The 18,345-nt window shown below is 45.9% G+C and overlaps 1 protein-coding gene across 2 annotated transcripts in view; it reads right to left on the bottom strand.

Moving 5' to 3' along the window:
* The window catches only part of PCSK2 (proprotein convertase subtilisin/kexin type 2), a 239,510-nt gene that overhangs the window by 81,826 nt on the left and 139,339 nt on the right, over positions 1 to 18,345 (bottom strand). For both annotated transcript variants that reach the window (XM_010860045.1, XM_010860046.1), the window contains one exon: positions 18,068 to 18,105. In XM_010860045.1, the coding sequence (XP_010858347.1) occupies positions 18,068 to 18,105 (38 nt within the window). The remainder of the gene's footprint in view (positions 1 to 18,067; positions 18,106 to 18,345) is intronic.

The raw sequence follows: 18,345 nt of genomic DNA, 5'->3' as shown, positions 1-18,345 counted from the left end.
GACCTTGCACACAGTCTCCCACGATGAACAAAACTGACACGTACGACCCAGAGGATTCTGCGAGGTGGCAGTGGGTGACTTCTGAGGCTGAGTCATGAGAGACAGACCTCTCAGATTACTTGCTCCAGGGGGGGTGAGCTGCCTAGGCGTGAGGATACTCAAGTAGTCCACAAAGACCCACATGGGGGCGAGGAAAGGAGGTCTGCTTCCGGCAGCCCCATGCCATGTGATCCATCTTGGAAGCAGAACCACCAGCATCAGTCAAGCCTTCAGATGACACAGCCCTGACTGCAGCCTCATGAGAGACCATGAAACAGAGCCATCCAGCCAAGTTGTCCCAGGATTCTTGACCCACAGATACTGCATGTCCAAGTTTGGGGAGTAATTTTTTAAGCAGCGAATACAATATAGGTGACTAACATACCAAATATTATAGACTAAATATTACATCATGAGAACTGGACCATAAAGAAAGCAGAGCACTGAAGAACTGATGATTTTGAACTGTGGTGCTGCTGGAGAAGACGCTTGAGGGTCTCTTGGACAGCAAGGAGATTAACCAAGTCAATCTTAAAGGAAATCATCCCTGAATACACATTGGAAGGTCTGATGCTGAAGCTCCAATACTCTGGTCACCTAATGCAAACAGCAGACTTATTGGAAAAGACGCTGATGCTGGGAAAGATTGAAGGCAGGAGGAGAAGGGGGTGACAGAGGATGAGATGGTTGGATGGCATCACCGATAAAATGGACATGAACTTGGGCAAACTGTGGGAGATGGTGAGGGACAGGGAGGTCTTCTCTGCTGCAGTCCATGGAGTCACGAAGAGTCAGACACTACTTGGTGACTGAATGACAAAATAATACATTAGGTAACAATATACCACAGATCTTGTCATAGTATAGCACTCAATAAATAGTTGTTGAATGAATAAATGAAAACCCATTACTATCTCTCTTCTACATTTGAGGGATGTATTGAGGTGGCCAAAAGTTTGTTCTGGTTTTCCCATTACATCTCATGGAAAAACCACAACAAGCTTTTGGCCAACCCAATACAACTCAGAGAGGCTGATTAACTTGCTTCAAATCTTGGTAACTAAAAGCTAGAGGTAGGATTGGAGCTGGTCCCCCTGTTTGCATGACCTCCTCAGCGTCACTTCTTTTGTACTCTTTTATTTTGCCTGAAGAGAGAACTCTTCACATCGAGCTGACCACAGCAGTTTTTTCCCCATAAATTTATTTATTTATTTGTGGCTGTGCTGGGTCTTTGTTATGCAGCCTTTCCCTGGTGGTGACGACCGGGGGCTGCTCTCCAGTTGTGGTGCGTGGTTTTCTCATTGTCGTGGCTTCTCTTGCTGCAGAGCTCAGGCTCTAGAGCGAGCGGGCTTCAATAGTTGTGACATGCAGCCTCAACGGTTGTGACGCACGGGCTTACTTGCTCCGCAGCATGTGGGCTCTTCCCAGACCAGGGATTGAACCTGTGTTTCCTGCACCAGCAGAAGGATTCTTTACCACTGAGTCAACCAGCAAAGACCCCAAAGGAGTTTTTATTCAGAAGCTTTTACTGACCACATTGTGGACAGGATTACAGGCTGTTGAATGCAAAGTTCTTTAAAGTGGGCACACCCACCACAGAGGATGTGCAAAAAGATCCTCTGTGGGGAGAAATATTATAATTTCCTAGTTTTAACCTGATTTTAAGTTATGTATTTGTCTTCAGTTATAGCAAAAAAAAGGCATTGCCTAAATGAATCATCTTAACACTTGCATAATACACAGTTTAGCGGTGTTAAGTATGTTTACATTGCTGGGCAACCAATCTCCAGAATGTTTCATCTTCCAAAATAGTCTACTGCTGCTGCTGCTGCTGCTAAGTCGCTTCAGTCATGTCTGACTCTGTGCAACCCCATAGACAGCAACCCACCAGGCTCCGCTGTCCCTGGGATTCTCCAGGCAAGAACACTGGAGTGGGTTGCCATTTCCTTCTCCAGTGCATGAAAGTGAAAAGTGAAAGTGAAGTCGCTCAGTCGTGTCCGACTCTAGTGACCTCATGGACTGGAGCCTACCAGCCTCCTCTGTCCATGGATTTTCCAGGCGAGAGTACTGGAGTGGGGTGCCATTGCCTTCTCCCCAAAATAGTCTAACTATTAAGCAATAACTTCCTATCCCCCATTCCCTCAGCTGCTGGTTGATATTCCATCCTATGTACAGACCACTTTGTGTCCATTCATTCTTATTCTTTTCTTGATGAACACTTGTGTCACTTCCACCTTTTGGCTCTCATCACCAGTGCTGTTATGAACACGAGTGTTATTTATTGTTATTTTATCTTTTAAAATTTTCTTTCTTGAATATGTTTTATAATGTACATGCATGTGCTAAGTCACTTCAGTCGTGTCCGACTCTGTGCAACACCATGGACTGTAGCCCGCCAGGCTCCTCTGTCCATGGGATTCTCCAGGCAAGAACACTGGAGTACGTTGCCATGCCCTCCTCCAGGGGATCTTTACAACCCAGGGATCGAACTCACGTCTGTTATGTCTCCTGAATTGGCAGGTGGGGTCTTTACCATTAGCACCACCATACATAATTAGGAAAAGGAGTACATCGAGGCTGTATATTGTCACCCTGCTTATTTAACTTATACACAGAGTACATCATGATAAACACTGGGCTGAATGAAGCACAAGCTGGAATCAGGATTGCCGGGAGATATATCAGTAACCTCAGATATGCAGATGACACCACCCTTATGGCAGAAACTAAAGAGCCTCTTGATGAAAGTGAAAGAGGAGAGTGAAAAATTTGGCTTAAAATTCAACATTCAGAAAACTAATATCATGGCATCTGGTCCCATCACTTCATGGCAAATAGATGGGGAAACAGTGGCTGACTTTATTTTTGGGGGCTCCAAAATCACAGAAGATGGTGACTGCAGCCATGAAATTAAAAGACGCTTACTCCTTGGAAGGAAAGTTATGACCAACCTAGACAGCATATTAAAAAGCAGAGACATTACTTTGCCAACAAAGGTTGGTCTAGTCAAGGCTATGGTTTTTCCAGTGGTCATGTATGGAAGTGAGAGTTGGACTATAAAGAAAGCTGAGCATCAAAGAATTGATGGTTTTGGACTGTGGTGTTGGAGAAGACTCTTGAGAGTCCCTTGGATTGCAAGGAGATCCAACCAGTCCATTCTAAAGGAGATAAGTCTTGAGTGTTCATTGGAAGGACTGATGTTGAGGCTGAAACTCCAATACTTTGGCCATCTGATGCAAAGAGCTGACTCATTTGAAAAGACCCTGATGCTGGGAAAGATTGAAGGTAGGAGGAGAAGGGGATGACAGAGGATGAGATGGTTGGATGGCATCTCCAACTCAATAGACATAAGTTTGAGTAAACTCTGGGAGTTGGTGATGGACAGGGGGGCCTGTTGTGCTGCATTCCATGGGGTCGCAAAGAGTCGAACACGACTGAGCAACTGAACTGAACTGAACACAGTTAACTATTACAGTAGCACATACACTGTGTGAATAAATAACGATATATTTGGAGAGCCTACTTAAAAGTTTTACAGATGGGGATGCATGATTGGAAAGTTTGGAGACGTGGTTTGTGTGAGCAAATGCTGCTGGAGATCCCATTCATGACTCTTGCTTTTAGCTTTTCAATGCATATTGACTCAACCTTCCTCTGTCACATTTTCATCTCTGTATCTCCAGAGCCCAATCTACCCATGACTGTGGCAGCCCCGAAGCGGAGACTACTCTCCCCTCAATCCTGGCAGCAACCTGCAATCAATGACTGATGGGAGCTGGTGTATTAACACCCCAACTCTTCCCTCCTCAAGTTCTAACCCACAGCTCAGCATTTCCCAGCACACCTGAGCTCCCCAGTGGTAACTAACTTGATACACACCCTGTCTGGACCCCTCCCACCCCTGCTTCCTTGGACCCTGATAAACAAGCCTCAGGCTGGGTTTCCAGAGGAAGCCGAACTAAGACAGTAAATGAGTGCAAAACTCTCTGAAATCACTCAGGCACCGTGGTGAATGCAGAGAGCTTTATGCGTGGGAAAGGAGCATAACTTTGACTTTATGTCTGTCATTCTCAAAAGCAAGTTAAGGAGATTCAAACTACTTGACAATTTCATTTCCTTAGAAAACCGATTCAGCTTCTGTTTCTTAATCAGTGATTTTATTGGAAAGGGGGAGAGCGTTATAAGATTTTAGAGTTACAACAGGCAAGAGTCCAACTTTCTCAGCTTACAAATGAGACGGCTATGCTTCCAACACAAGTAGCATTTTTTCAGATTCCCCATGGCTAGGAAGTGAAACAGCCATGATTGGTCCTTCATTGCAACTCACTGGACTGTTGTTTTTTGTTTTTTTTTTTTTAAAAAACAAAAAAAAAAACTGTTGATACACAGCTGGTTCCGTCAGGGGGTTTTGGCAGACTTTTTCTAAAGAGTCAAATAGTAAAAATTGCAGGCTTTGCAGGTCGGATGGTCTCTGTCCCAACTCCCCCACATGGCCATTGTACCATGAAAGCAGTCCTCAACAATCAATCAACAGATGGGTATGTCTGATAAAAGTTTATTTGCCAAAAGAGGTGGGTGATCTATGGATGGTAATTTGCCAACCTCTAGATGCGATGGTAGAGGAGACAAAGGTCCTTTTTGTTTTAATGTTTAAGAGAAAGATTTTAATTTTTTAAATGTAGCTCTTTAGTATTCCTGGAATAATTTATTCTTAAATATCACAAAAGTGGGAATTCCCAGGTGGTCCAGTATTTAGGACTCTGTGCTTCCACCACAGGAGACATGAGTTCCATTCCTGGTTGGGGAGCTAGGATTCTACATGTTGCGTGGTGCAGCCAGAACAAAATAAAATAAATGAGTATCACGTAAGTGTGCTTTCTTTGGATCCAAGAATAGCTAAGATGTATCCTTGCCATGTGTCTCCCGAGCCTCCTTTCTGTTGTATTAACCCCACAAATTAGCCCTGCCGGGCGCTGCTCGCAGCATACACAGCAAACAGACGAGTCTGCTCCGCTTCGGAATATCGAAATAAGTGTATTTTTTTTTGCAGTGTCAATATTAATTAGTCATAATTTAGTGTTCAAAATTATTTTCTATATTAATTTCAACACAATAGAATGAGCCTCATTTGGAACGATAAGATTCATTTGCATTTAAATTGATATTTTAAGCATTCCCTGTGAGGAACAAATAGCATCTGTGATTATAATTATGAGCTCTGTTTCTGGGGCAGGTTTGTTTTCCTTTGGAAGGCTTTGTATATAAGGTGCCTGGAGTTTAATATTAATAATGAGAACATGTGACACCACATGTTTCTTAAGAGAGTCCTGTGCGTGCTGCTGCTGCTGCTGCTAAGTCGCTTCAGTGGTGTCCGACTCTGTGGGACCTCATAGACGGCAGCCCACCAGGCTCTCTGGTCCCTGGGATTCTCCAGGCAAGAACACTGGAGTGGGTTGCCATTTCCTTCTCCAATGCACGAAAGTGAAAAGTGAATGTGAAAAGTGAAAGTGAAGTCACTTAGTCGTGTCCGACTCTTAGCGGTCGGACTAAGAGTGGACACGCCGCCTACCAGGACTACCACCTACCATGGACTGCAGCCCACCAGGCCCCTCCATCCATGGGATTTTCCAGGCAACAGTCCTGGAGTGGGCTGCCATTTCCTTCTCCGAGCCCTGTGTGTAGCATTCCTATATTTCAGAATTCCCTTCTCCTGGTGGAATGGTGGATAAGCAAAGTTATTATCTAAGAACACGTCCACAGACAGCTTTGTTTTCCAAATTTCAAAACCTTTAAGATACTTAACAGAGTAGAAAAAAGCTAGGTTGATTTTTTTTTTTTTAGCTTGAAAATGCATGCTTGCTGAAGTCGATTGGCTATGTTCATTGCTTAAGACAAACGAATGAGTTAAACATCAAGACAATCATGGCTGTCACTTTTTCTAGTTCCTCTTTTAAGAAACATAGGTCGGCCTGGATAGAGGGGTCTCCTGTGGCTTGGATCGCGGCTATGAAGAAATACAGCAGTTCTCCCCAGAAGCCAGCAAGTACTAACGCATGTTCATTTGCTGTGTAGAGCACCCTCCTGGTGGTGCTGGCTAGAAGCTTCCTGTCACCGTGTTTATGAAGGTGCACATAAATAATTTATATTATAAGCAGGACGGAAAGAACCTAACAAAGCTGTGGAGAGGGGTTTTGTGAGGGGAAAGCACGGCCAGAAGAAATTAGGGATGAAGGCTAAAGAAAAGGAAAAGGAAAGCATTTCTTCTTTAGCCTGTCATCCAACACATACTGGCCATGGTCATGGTGCCCTGTTGAGGACGAAGAGATGAATGAGACAGAGAAGGTCCCCATGCTCCTAGAGCTGACATTCCAGTGGAAGGCACAATAAACAATCACTGCTTCCCCAGTAGCTCAGCTGGTAAAGAATCCGCCTGCAGTGCAGGAGACCCTGGTTCAATTTCTGGGTTGGGAAGAGCCCCTGGAGAAGGGAAAGGCTACCCACTCCAGTATTCTGTCCTGGAGAATTCCATGGACTGTATAGTCCATGGGGTTACAAAGAGTCGGACAAGACTGAGAGACTTTCACTACAAATGGCTTTAAGAACTAGGAAGAGACTAAACCAGAGGTTGAAACAGACTCAGGGTATGAGCCTTGTAAGTCTCGAATCAGGGCAAATCCTGCAGTTGTAGAGTTTGATATATAGCAAGGGAGGAGGAGACAGGTTGAAAGGGTGGCTGGAGCTGGGAAGGAGGGGTGTGACTCTGGGTGCAGGAAGAGCCTCCAGATGGTTTAACTGGGGCAGTGACGTGGCCTCTTGTCATTTTTGTCCTCTACAATAACTGGTGATTTGAGGGAGAGGGCACTGTAGAGGGAAAAGTGGTGGCAGGAAGCTGGGGCTTCTATGAGGTCCAGGAGGCAGGCAATGCTGACCTGGTCCAGGATGCCTGTGGTGGAGGCAGAGAAGCAGGTGTGCTGCAGAGCGTGGCTAGGACCAGATGACAGGAGCCGGGAGGAGAGAAGAGGCAAGGACCACTCTCGTGTTCAGGGCTTTCATCACTGGGTCCATGGTGGTGCTGAGTGGTGGGAGCCTGGAGGGGAGCTAAGTTGAACAAAGTTCAAAAAGTCGTGTGACAGATGGTAAACTTCACATCTCACTCCTTGCCGACTATATGAGCTAGGGCAGATGACTAACCTCTCTGACCTTCAGTTTCCTATCTTTGAGAGGTGGGTAAAAAGTGTCTGAAAAAAGGGAAAGTGTTGGCTGCTCAGTGGTGTCTGACTTTTTGCAACCCCATGGACTGTAGCCCACCAGGCTCCTCTGTCCATGGAATTCTCCAGTCAATAATACTGGAGTGGATTGCTATTACCTTCTTGAGGGGATCTTCCTGACCCAGGGATTGAACCTTGGACTTTCACATTGCACGAAGATTCTTTTACCGTCTATTCTATTATTTTAACATGCAGATTAAATGTGATAATACATGCAAAACACAAAGCCAGGCACACAGCACCTTCTAACAAATGCTGGGTGGAGAATCTCTGCAGTTCAGAAGAAGCTGCTCAATACCAAAGGATGGACATGTCAGGACTGAGGCAGCGAGAAAAGAGAGATCTTACCCTCTCTTGCCAACAACCAACTCTCCATATAAGGATGTGTGAGCCAAGATCAAACAAACACGTGTCAGGCAAACATGAAGACCACTACACTAAGGAAACCACGTGGAAATAAGTAACAGTGAAAACTCCCAAACCAAACCATCCTGTAGGACAGGATAATTGCAATAGCTTGCAGGTGACTAGTTTTTGAAGTGTTAATGAACTTGAGCTATGGTCTTATTCACAGGAATATATATATATATATATATATTTATTTGTAAGGTGCCTGGGAAGAATCCCAACATGGTACTGACTGTACCCAGTGACTCAGTGCCTGCCTGTTCACCATGCCAGCACCCACAGAGCACTGGCTCCTTCCTGCTAAGTCTTCTGGAACATTCTCTACAAGTACAAGAGAGAACATGTGTGTGTGTGTTTGTGGGGGATGGTGGAGATAGGCCCAGGTTCAGCACCAGACGGGTATCCATGCCTGCAGCAACTCTGAGGAGTTCAGTGTATACTTTTGGATAGATGGGCAAAGACTCACTGTTCTTATCAGTAATGTGGACAATCACTATAATCCTTTGATTCTGAAGCAGGGAAGCTGGTCACCCCTGATTTACAGAGGGGGAAACGGAGGACCGCAAAGATCGAAGGAGGCATTATTTGCTCACAGTGATTCAGTGGGATCCCTAGAGCTGGGGCTCCTTGAATAGCTGAGATTTACACTAAACCTCTTACTTAAAAAAACTGGCAACGTTTGAGCTATAAAACATAAGCCTCCTATTTCCGTAGCTTAATGAAAATATCTCCCACACACTGTAATACATCCTATTCTTCCGCCCAGCAGAGCTCTCAGTGTGGAGGGGCTGTGTGCCCGATGTTCAAGGTACAGACCTCCCTGCCGTCCTGGGGACGGGTGGTGAGCAGCACGACTCCAAGCCAAGCCCGGCGTCCTGAACGTGGCTTCAGGTTTTAAATATCGGTTAGTAATTACCGGTTCTTTCTTTGTGAAAAATAATTTCCCATAGATTGGGAGCCAGCAGGGTTACCATGGTTGAGAAGCTAATCTTATTGCTACGTCAGAGATTCCCTCTGCCTTGGCCATGCAGGATGGAAAATGCTGTTTTGCCTGAAGCTCCAGACTGTTCAAATGTAAGGAGGTCAGGATTCCAACACAGACTCTGGGATGAAGGCTTGTGGGCAAGTGATTTATTGAAGATGTGCTCCCAGGGTAAACCAGTGATGGAGGGTGGGAGTGGGGAAGCAGCCTGAACAGGCGAGGAAGGCAAACCTGGGTGTGATTTCTGGCGCGTCCAGCAGGGGGCCCCAGAGGGTTGGTTACAGCCCAGCATTTTCCCAAAGGCCTTAATGCTCCTGTAGGCAGCTGAGGTGTGCCAAGACCGGATGGACATTCCCGGACTCACCAGCTCTCCACGTATGAGGGGTAGGGCAGGTTCCAGGAGCCCCGGGGCAATCCTCCAAGAAGAGCAACAGATACCGGAAGCTGAGGCAAGACCAGATGGCTGCCACGGTCGGGGCATGCAGAAATCAGGTTCAAAGGGTGGGAGAGGCAGACTCTGCTCCCGAGGGCCCCCTTGGGTGGCTGAAGGCAGGGGTGGCAGTGGCAGAGGGTGGGGCAGGAGGACTTGGCAGAGAAGGACTTGGCCGGGAGGGGCCGAGGGCCTTGAAGCTCCGGCAGAGGGACTCAGAGGGGCTTCCCCAAGTGGAGCCAGATTTGGCCGGATGTGCGCCTTGGTCATGTGGTGTGAATTGTGGGGTTCACAGGATTGGGACCCGAGTCCAGGACTAGCTCTTCTTTAACCTGGTGTGTGGCCTCTGGCCATTCACCTTCATCCTGGGCCTCAGTTTCCTCCTGTAGTAAGTGAGGGACTTACACAAACACCTCTCAAAGCCTAATAATATTATTAGCATCTATCCATCCAACCATCCATCTATCCACCACCCATCGATTCAGTCATTCATTAACAGAAGAGTTTCTATTAATGATCTCCTTGGGGAATGAAGCCTTTGGTTGAGTCTCTCATGAACAAAAGAATAAGAATATATTATCTTGTTCTTAAAGTCACTTACATTTAGTTGAAGAGGCTGTCACAGGCCTTTAGGAAATTTGGGGATAAGAAAATTATTTTAACAGGTTACTTATAGTCTAGGCTTCTTGGTAGAAACAGAACTCCAGATGAAAAACCAATTAGAAGCCAATGACCCTTTGTTCAATATTGTGTAGATAAAGCTTCTAGATGAGTTCCCATGTTATATCAATGCAGGAAAACATTCTTTAAATGCATTCAAGCCTCTTCCTGCCTCTAGCTTTCAGGGCCCACTTGCTTGTTCTCCTTTCTGCTTCCCCACTGTGGGTGGTGTTTTTCCTTCCAGGTCAGCACTGCACGTGTCATAATGTCATGATATCATGTCACATCTACAGGTGTGCCTCTCACATTGAACTTTGAGCTCCCCAAGGGCTGGGACCAGATTTTTCATACAACCATTCAGGCACCTTGCACAGTATCTTCAACACAGTAGAAATTCAATACAATTCTCTTAATCTTTGACTCAGTTCAATGGAAAGAAACCAGTCAACTGAGCAATACAGAAAGATTAACCAGATTTTTTTTCCTCTTGGCTTTTGCCTGGAGTTGGAAATCTAGGTCCGAGTAAGTAACTTCATTTCCATTAATCAAGATTCTATTTTCTCCCATTTCTATGTCAAAGTCTGTTCCTAAAAATGGACAGATTCCTCTAGTACATGGGTTGAGTCAGATCCTATTCATTTGACTGATGGTCTGTCCAAAGGACTGAAAAGAAAGGTTCTTACCCACCAGTATTCAGTCTGGCCTCTTGGTGATCAAGTGTGCATGGTGATCTGGCCAGCATTAATGAGTACATCAAAAGAAACCCAGCTCCTTCTTCCAACAAGGTTGTTTCAACCTCAATTGCATATGCAATATTAATGTGCTTTATTTAAATATTAATCAGCCTAAAAGCCTGAAGCGATGCATGCAATCAATACTTCATAGCATCTGAGTCATTCAGGACTGAGGCCTGGTCACTTCCGGCCGCCACCCTTTCATCATGGCGGCTTCCCAGCAAGCACAGGGCCCGAGCTCAAAGCTACCTGCTGCAGGCTGCGTTCTGACAGCCCTTCAGGGCGCTCCAAAGGCCCCTCTTCAAAGCCAGTCACAGTCAGGAGCCCATCAAAAGAGTGGAAAAGTACAGGTCCTAGGGGGTGGCCTCTTTTCTTTTCCAAGAACTTCCGTTGGTGAAATTACAACCCTGGAGCATAAATAATGTTCCAAATTTTGAACTGAAACAAAGAGCATAATTTGTCTTCTCCCATCTGAGAACTTACTTTCATTCCTACCAACCTCCGGAGTTCTAAGCATTACAGAAAAGAAGGAGCTCTTGGTTATCTGTAGGTGGATTATCCATGCTGAGAATCACATTCTCTCCAGGTCTTCAGCCGCAGGGGAGGGTTGGGGGTGGTGGGGAAACCTCAGTTAACCTCTGTGGTCCTCTGTGCCCCTCACGAGTGACACAGGTGGTGCAGCACGGGGTGGGGGTGGATGACAGCTGCATACCAGCATTTCCCATCACCACTAACAGAGGCCCAAGACGTGACTGAGGTCCTGATTTCATTTGCAAAAGGATTGATTAATTAATATGCAATTGTGATTGATTAATATGCAATGAAATTTGACACAGATTTATTAAATGCCTGCTCAGTGCTGTGCTAAACGTTAAGAAGGACACAAAATTGAAGAGGTACTCACTTCCCTACAAAGAGCTTGTGATCTCGTTGCAATAGGGTCATACATTTGTTGGAAATAGCATTGTTGAATAAATAAATGGATGAATGAATGAGGAAAGTGTCAAAACAAATGATGAGGTGAACCATCAGAATCTGGTTGTTGTTTAGTCATCGTGTCTCTTTGCCACCCCGCGGACTGCAGCACATCAGGCTTCCCTGTCCTTCACCATCTCCCAGAGCTTGCTCAAACTCATGTCCATTGAGTCGATGATGCCATCCAACCATCTCATCCTCTGTCATCCCCTTCTCCTCCTGCCTTCAATCTTTCCCAGCATCAAGGTTTTTTCCAATGAGTCAACTCTTTGCATCAGGTGGTGAAAGTATTGGAGTTTCAGCTTCAGCATCAGTCCTTCCAATGAATATTCAGGGTTGATTTCCTTTGAGATTGACTGGTTGGATCTCCTTGCAGTCCCAGGGACTCTCAAGAGTTTCCTCCAACATTACAGTTCAAAAGCATCAGTTCTTCAGCACTCAAAATCTGGGAATATTGTCAAAGAAATACATGTGATGAGGCTTTTTTATTCCTAGAGATTTTATTTCTGTAGGTCTGGGATGGGGCCAGACAAATCTGTTTTCTCTTAGGCTGGGATGGCCTCAGTGACTGTGAGAGGACCTGGAAGAGAGTCTAGCATGGGAAACAGTAGAGCTGCTGCATAAAATGACCCTAATATGTCAGTGGGACCTCTTCCTTCCATCTTGGCTTCAAGCAAAGGGTCCTCTCTCCCTGTTTCTTCTGTTGCCTTGGATGTTCTTTTTCAAATCCATTTTTGAGATTGACTTGGGTAACCTTCACCTTTCAGTCTCTGCTTTCCTAGCCTCACAGTCTTACACGGAGTCTGGAGGTACCCTGTTTTCTCTTTTGATAACACTAAGCTCATGTCCCTGTTTCTCCATCGGGACAGGCTGCCTGTGTCATCTCAACTTTCTTCAGAAAGAAATGGATGTTTATTGAGCATCTGTTATCTTTCAGGGGCTTCCCAGATGGCTCAGTGGTAAAGAATCCACCTGCAATGCAGGATACTCGAGTTTGATCCCGAGGTTGGGAAGTTCCCCTGGAGAAGGAAATGGCAATCCACTCCAGTATTCTTACTTGGGAACTCCCACGGACAAAGGAGCCTGGAGGGCTACAGTCCATGTGGTTGCAAAGAGTTGGACACGACTGAGTGACTGAGCATACACATTATCTATCAGGAGATACACACAGTCTTTCACGATACCTCACAGCACACCTGATAGGAAATTAAAGTTCACAGAGGTTTACTTGGTGAGTCTAAGGTTGCACGTCTGTGAGCCGGGAAGCCGGGAGTCACACTCAGGGTTCACTCAGTTTCCACACTGGCCCTGGGGGTGTGCTGGCCGCTCCGCCAGTGTCAGCCCCACGCCCTGCCTGGCCCTGTTCTGTATGGGTGGCGGGCAATCTGGGGAGAACTGGCTGACACCCACTGGGGTCTCCTCCCTGGTAAACTACTTGCCTTCAAGTCTTTGTTTCAGTCTGCCTCTGAGAAAACCCCCACCACAGACGGAGGCCCTCTCTGGATTTTACAGAGCCGCCAGCCTTTGCTTCACCCCATCAGCTTCAGCAGAGCGGGCTTGGGAACAAAGCGGGAGATGCTCGGCTTCACCTGTCCCACACCCTGAAAGCTGCGATCTCGGTCACACCTGCCTGTCCTTGAACAAAATTCTCCCTCTATTCTGCAGGCCTGGGAGGACCCCAGGCTTGGACCTGCACCGTGAACACGTGATCATTGCTGCAGGGGACCACCCAGCACAAAGACAGTGACCCCCGCTGCCTGCCCACCCCTCACCTGCAAGTCATGCCCCGGGCCTATGTCATTACGGACCACAGGCTCCTCTGAAGAACCTGTGTCTGGTTTCTCTTCCTCGGGGTTCACCCACAGTGGGTCCAATGTATGGCCATCTGATTGAGTTGGAGCCCATATCCAGACTCTTTCTCCAGAGAGGCTGGGTAAAGGAACACTGATTTCAGCTTGGTCTGAAATAGGGACTTGGCCAAGACTCATTTCATGTTGTTACTATTGAGATGAAGAGAGAGAATTTATTTATTTGGAATAGTGAGCATTTACCAGGGAGAGTGGATCCTCAGGTTAAATTCAATCACAGAACAACAGAGCAACAGTGAAGTAGCTGCTATCATTTCTTGCTCCTAACACTCAACAGATTCAGGGTGGAGTTGTTGAATTAAATTAACACTAGTGACTTACATTTGTATATTCATTTGCAGTTTTCAGAGGATTCAAATTCTCAGTTTAAATGGAAAGAATGCTGGACGACCAGCCTACCTTGAGTCTTGTCTTTTAATATGCAGAATAAACAAGCTTTGATAATAATTCTGCTCTGGGAAATGTTTTTCTTGGCTTGATTATGAAGAAGTTTTTGTCCTTTTGTCTAAGAGCCTCTGATAGGGGCTTTTACTTCTCACTGAGCACGTTTCTGTTTATTTTAACCTTTAATAAGTTGCCAAGTCACCGTCCCTCAGACAGATGTTGCCAGGACCCAGCCTGTCGTTTCCACACCCTTGATGGGCTCCAGCTGCCTGTTCCCACTTCTGTTTGTGGAGGGCTCTTCTTGAGATGTTGGGGAGGGCAGAGGTGCTGGGGTCTTAATGTCCCCTGGGAGAAGCCCTCAGCAGTGACTGATGGGAGCTGCAGTATAAACACCCCAGCTTCCAGGTGTCCCATCCCATGTGGGAGAACTCTGGTGCCCAGCATGTGCTCACAGATGCCCCAGTGGGATTAAGTTCCGGCTGGTTTGCCATGGTGACTTGCTTGAAATGCACCTCCTGCCGCTGCCTTCCCTCTCCCATCTCATTCGGTCTGCCTCTCATCTTGCTTCCTAAGGTCACCTCCCAAATAAAACACTTGCCCTCAAACCCTTGTCTCAGGTCTGCTTTGGCCGGAACCCAAACGTCGACTTTTCCAAAGTTAGTACATTTCTCTAGAAGAGCACTGGCTAGCTCTTGAATCCAAGCCATTAAGTCACCTAACAAGGTGTGAAGCTGCCTGTTAATCCTTTGCTCAAACAATTTTTGAGTTTATCACCATCCACTGACTTCACTGCCCTCTTGGGCAGGTCTACTCCACTTGCCATCCTCATTCTGTTAATTGTAGTGTAAAATTTTTAATTAAAAATAAAGAAGATAAATCTGGCAGCTTTAAAGTTGCTTTAAAGTAGCTTTAAAGTTGTCACTCTCAACTCTACCCAGGGTGAAGGAGACGCATGACTGGTGAAAACTAGCTGGTTCAAGTTTTCCGCTGAGGAGTTAAGGATGGGCTATTTGGGTGTTCAGTTTTCTCACTTCTACCAAAGACAGAGGACATTTTCAAAGGCATAGTATAGTTAGACATACTCACTTCATAAAGTTAAAAGCGTTTTGGTGAGTGCTGAAGACATGGACCCTTCCTCTGGTTGGAAGTTGTTGAATCATGCGGTTCTGTCCAGAGCTCACAGTTTCCATTTGGGTCTTAGATGTCATCTAGTTTAAGTCATTTCTTCAACAACCCTGCCAAATGGCCATCAATGCTCTTCATGAACATTCTCAGGTAAGGAGAGCTCATTACTTCCTGGGAAAGCTAATGCTTTTTATTCATTCCTTAATCATTAGTTTTTGCTTTAACTGAACTAAAATCCTCCTGCAGTGGTCACTCATTGGTGGGAATTTCCATGGGAGAAACTACTGAACAGGTTGAATGCCTCATCCATTCTAGAGAACTGGAAATATTTGAAAACGTATTTAATGTGCTTCTTAAGTTGTGTGTGTGTGTATGTGTTTTCCCAATTCTTTTCACTCTCCTTAGCCTGTTGGGGTTTGGAGACCCTCAACCACCCTTGTCACCATCTGTTACTACCTCTCTAAGAATGAGATGCCCATTGGAGGCAACCTAGTTGTCCAATTATTGGGGATGGCAGAGTTTAAGTAAATTATCACATGAGGCAATACTGTATAGCTTCTATAATCAGGCTTTGAAGATTATTTGATAATATAAAAATATCATGACATAACACATGGAAGGGGGGATACTGTATATGCAACAAGAGCCCAGTTTTATTAGAAATATACACATAGAAATGAAGTCCAAAACATGTCAAAATGTTAAGAATGGTGATATAGCTAGTTCTGAATCTGTTTTATGTTTTTCCGCATGTTCTATAGAGGACATTTTTTTTTTTAATTTATAAACATTTGTTTTGGAAAGAAACAAAGGAAAGAAAAGGAAAAAAGAAAACGGCACTCAAAGAACTCATAGACTTTTCAGATGTGTTCTGATATTGCAGATTTGAGGGGAGCTGACACCCTTCAATGTGTATCTTTCACTTTCCTGATTCAGATGAGGGGTTTTGGCAGGTGAATGCCACTGTCCACTGGCATTATACCTGCCATTCACCAGAGCCCCGGAAGAGTTTTTTTCCCACTTGAATTACTGTCTCTTTTTAATCTGGTGACTGGTGTTGAATTACTATCTCTTTTTTGTCTGGTGACTGGTGTTGGGAACAGCTGTCACAGAAACACCTGGGCTGGGCAGGGGTGGCCAGGTCAACCTCCAGTAAGGGCAATAAGTAGCCTTAGAAAGAGAGAGGCATGTGCTGCCCACTGTCCAGCCTGACTGGCAGCCACCCCACAGTGATGCTCTACAGGTTGCAAGAGGAATTCATTCAGGGAGGAAACTAGAAGTGCCTCAGTTGCAAGGGCAGCCCTGAGGCCGAACCTCCGCCTGCAACTGGTTTCCCTACCATTTCTCTGCAAGGAAGGGCTTCCAAGATCAGAACCTGGGAGAAAACGAGGCACATGCATCTCCCCACCTCTTCTTGGCAAACTCTCCATGGTTCTGCATTTCTGGGGGAGGCAGGGCTTTGGAGTAATCCAGGTGGCAAAAGTGGTAAGGAATCTGCCTGTCAATGCTGGAGATGCAAGAGATGTCTCCATCCCTGGGTGGGGAAGATCCCCTGGAGGAAGAAATGGCAACCCACTCCAGTATTCTTGCCTGGAAAAGTCCATGGACTGAGGAGTCTGGCGGACTACAGTCCATGGAGTCGAGAAGAGCTGGACATGTGAATGCACACACGGGGCTTTCAAGGAGACAGACAAGGCCCTGCGTAGGGCGGTCCCTCTAAGGAAGCAGAGGAACAGCCAGGCAGTGGCTCCATGTGCCAGCAGGGAGGCCTGAGAGGATGAGCACCTGCTGTCCTTAGACTCTGCAGATGGCTGGGAGTCTGAATCTGTTGAAACAGCTCCTAGACTGTTCTTTCCTTTTTTTGGTCTATTTTTTAAAGTCTTTACTGAATTTGTTACATTATTGTTTCTGTTTTACCTTTCGGTTTTTTGACCCCAAGGCACGTGGGGTCTTAGCTCTCTGACCAGGGAATCAAACCTACACCCCTCGTGTTGGAAGGTGAAGTCTTTGCAACTGGACCACCAGGGAAGTCCAAGTTCTTTATTGCCTGATCTAGCAGAGTGGATTCTCATTCATCCAGTGAGATTTGGATTGATGCCTGTTGTTTCTCTCTGGAGGCACATTGGCTGGACAATGCCAATGATTAATTTAACTTTTTTTTTTTCCATTAAAAAAGATGCTCAGCCCAATGTACACTCTTCTAGGTTTATAAGACCCATGAGATCAATAGAAACCCAGCATGTCTGTGTTCTGCTTCCTAATTTCCTGTCCACCACACGCATGTAAAATCTCCCTTCTTGTTTTGCAGTGTGGACACTCACACGTTCCAGGAAGAACGTGGATCCCCAAATACTTCTTGTTAATCATCTTTCCTCTATTTAAATCTATATTCTCTAAATATATGAGTCTTTTCAGCAAACAAAATACTAAAAAAAAAGTACCTAGATCTGGAAGTTGTAGGAGAAATATAGCTTAGTAATAGTTTGGGTTATTTTGAATGACTACACTGATGCTTTAATGGTATACTCCCTGGGGTTATAGTAAACTGATCACTTAAGTTTAAAGGGTTTGCAGATCTTATCAGGAATCAGTAGGTGACTTGCTGGATCAAAAGTCAGAGCCCAGACATTTACTGTGATTCCCTGTTAATATTTCTCCTCTGTCAAGGGAAGCAATATGCCATATTTGAATTTGTGGGGAAAGTCATCAGGACAAAGATAATCTTAAGAAGGTGGCATGCTTGCTCTCATAAAGCTGTGGGTTTTGTGCAAGTTGCTGCCCTTTGGGCTTTTTGCCATAGGTTTTGTCCAGCAAGAACCCAAATGGCTCATTTCCACCCTCCAGTCAATGTCCTCAGCTGGAGCTGATTTTAAACTTTGCCAAAGCTCTGTCCCTGCTCCCTTTACCTTTTCTTTCTTGACACTTTGTCCTTTCAGACCTCAGTTCCTTCTTTTTCTCTCCGAAGTCACTCACCTTTGCCTGGTCCAGGCCCCACGCCTCATCTGTCTTTGACACGAGCTGCAGCTTCCATAAGATGGGCCATCTGGTATGCGTGCATGTGCAGGGTACCTGTGTGCCCTGGGTGTGGCCTATGTGCAGGCAGATGTGTGTGTGTGCGTGTGTCCTCCCACCACCAGGGGCACCAGAGCATTTAGGACACGCGTGATTCCCCACACAGGGCAGCTTACACTTACGTAGTTCGAGGCCAGGTCCGGGTGGAGGTAGTCAATTCCTGTGAAAAGACAAGAGCACAGGAACAGAGGGTTAATACCTGCCACGCGTCCTCAGGAGACCTGCTCAAGAAGTCACCTTCTGTGTGGGCATCAGAAGATGGGGAGGGGGTGAGCACTGGGCCCCCGCCTCAGGTACCCCTGGGGGAGGGCACTGCCCACCCCCACACCCCAGATGCAGAGCCAGTGGCCACCAGATGTGTCAGAGGAGTGAAGCCAGTTACAGCTCAGGGCCCTAGCAT

The sequence above is a fragment of the Bison bison genome, unplaced genomic scaffold, assembly GCF_000754665.1.
Source record: "Bison bison bison isolate TAMUID 2011002044 unplaced genomic scaffold, Bison_UMD1.0 scf7180017864461, whole genome shotgun sequence".
Classification (NCBI taxonomy): Eukaryota; Metazoa; Chordata; class Mammalia; order Artiodactyla; family Bovidae; genus Bison; species Bison bison.
Note: the sequence above shows the minus strand (reverse complement) of the source record. Positions and strands in the feature narration are given on the sequence as shown.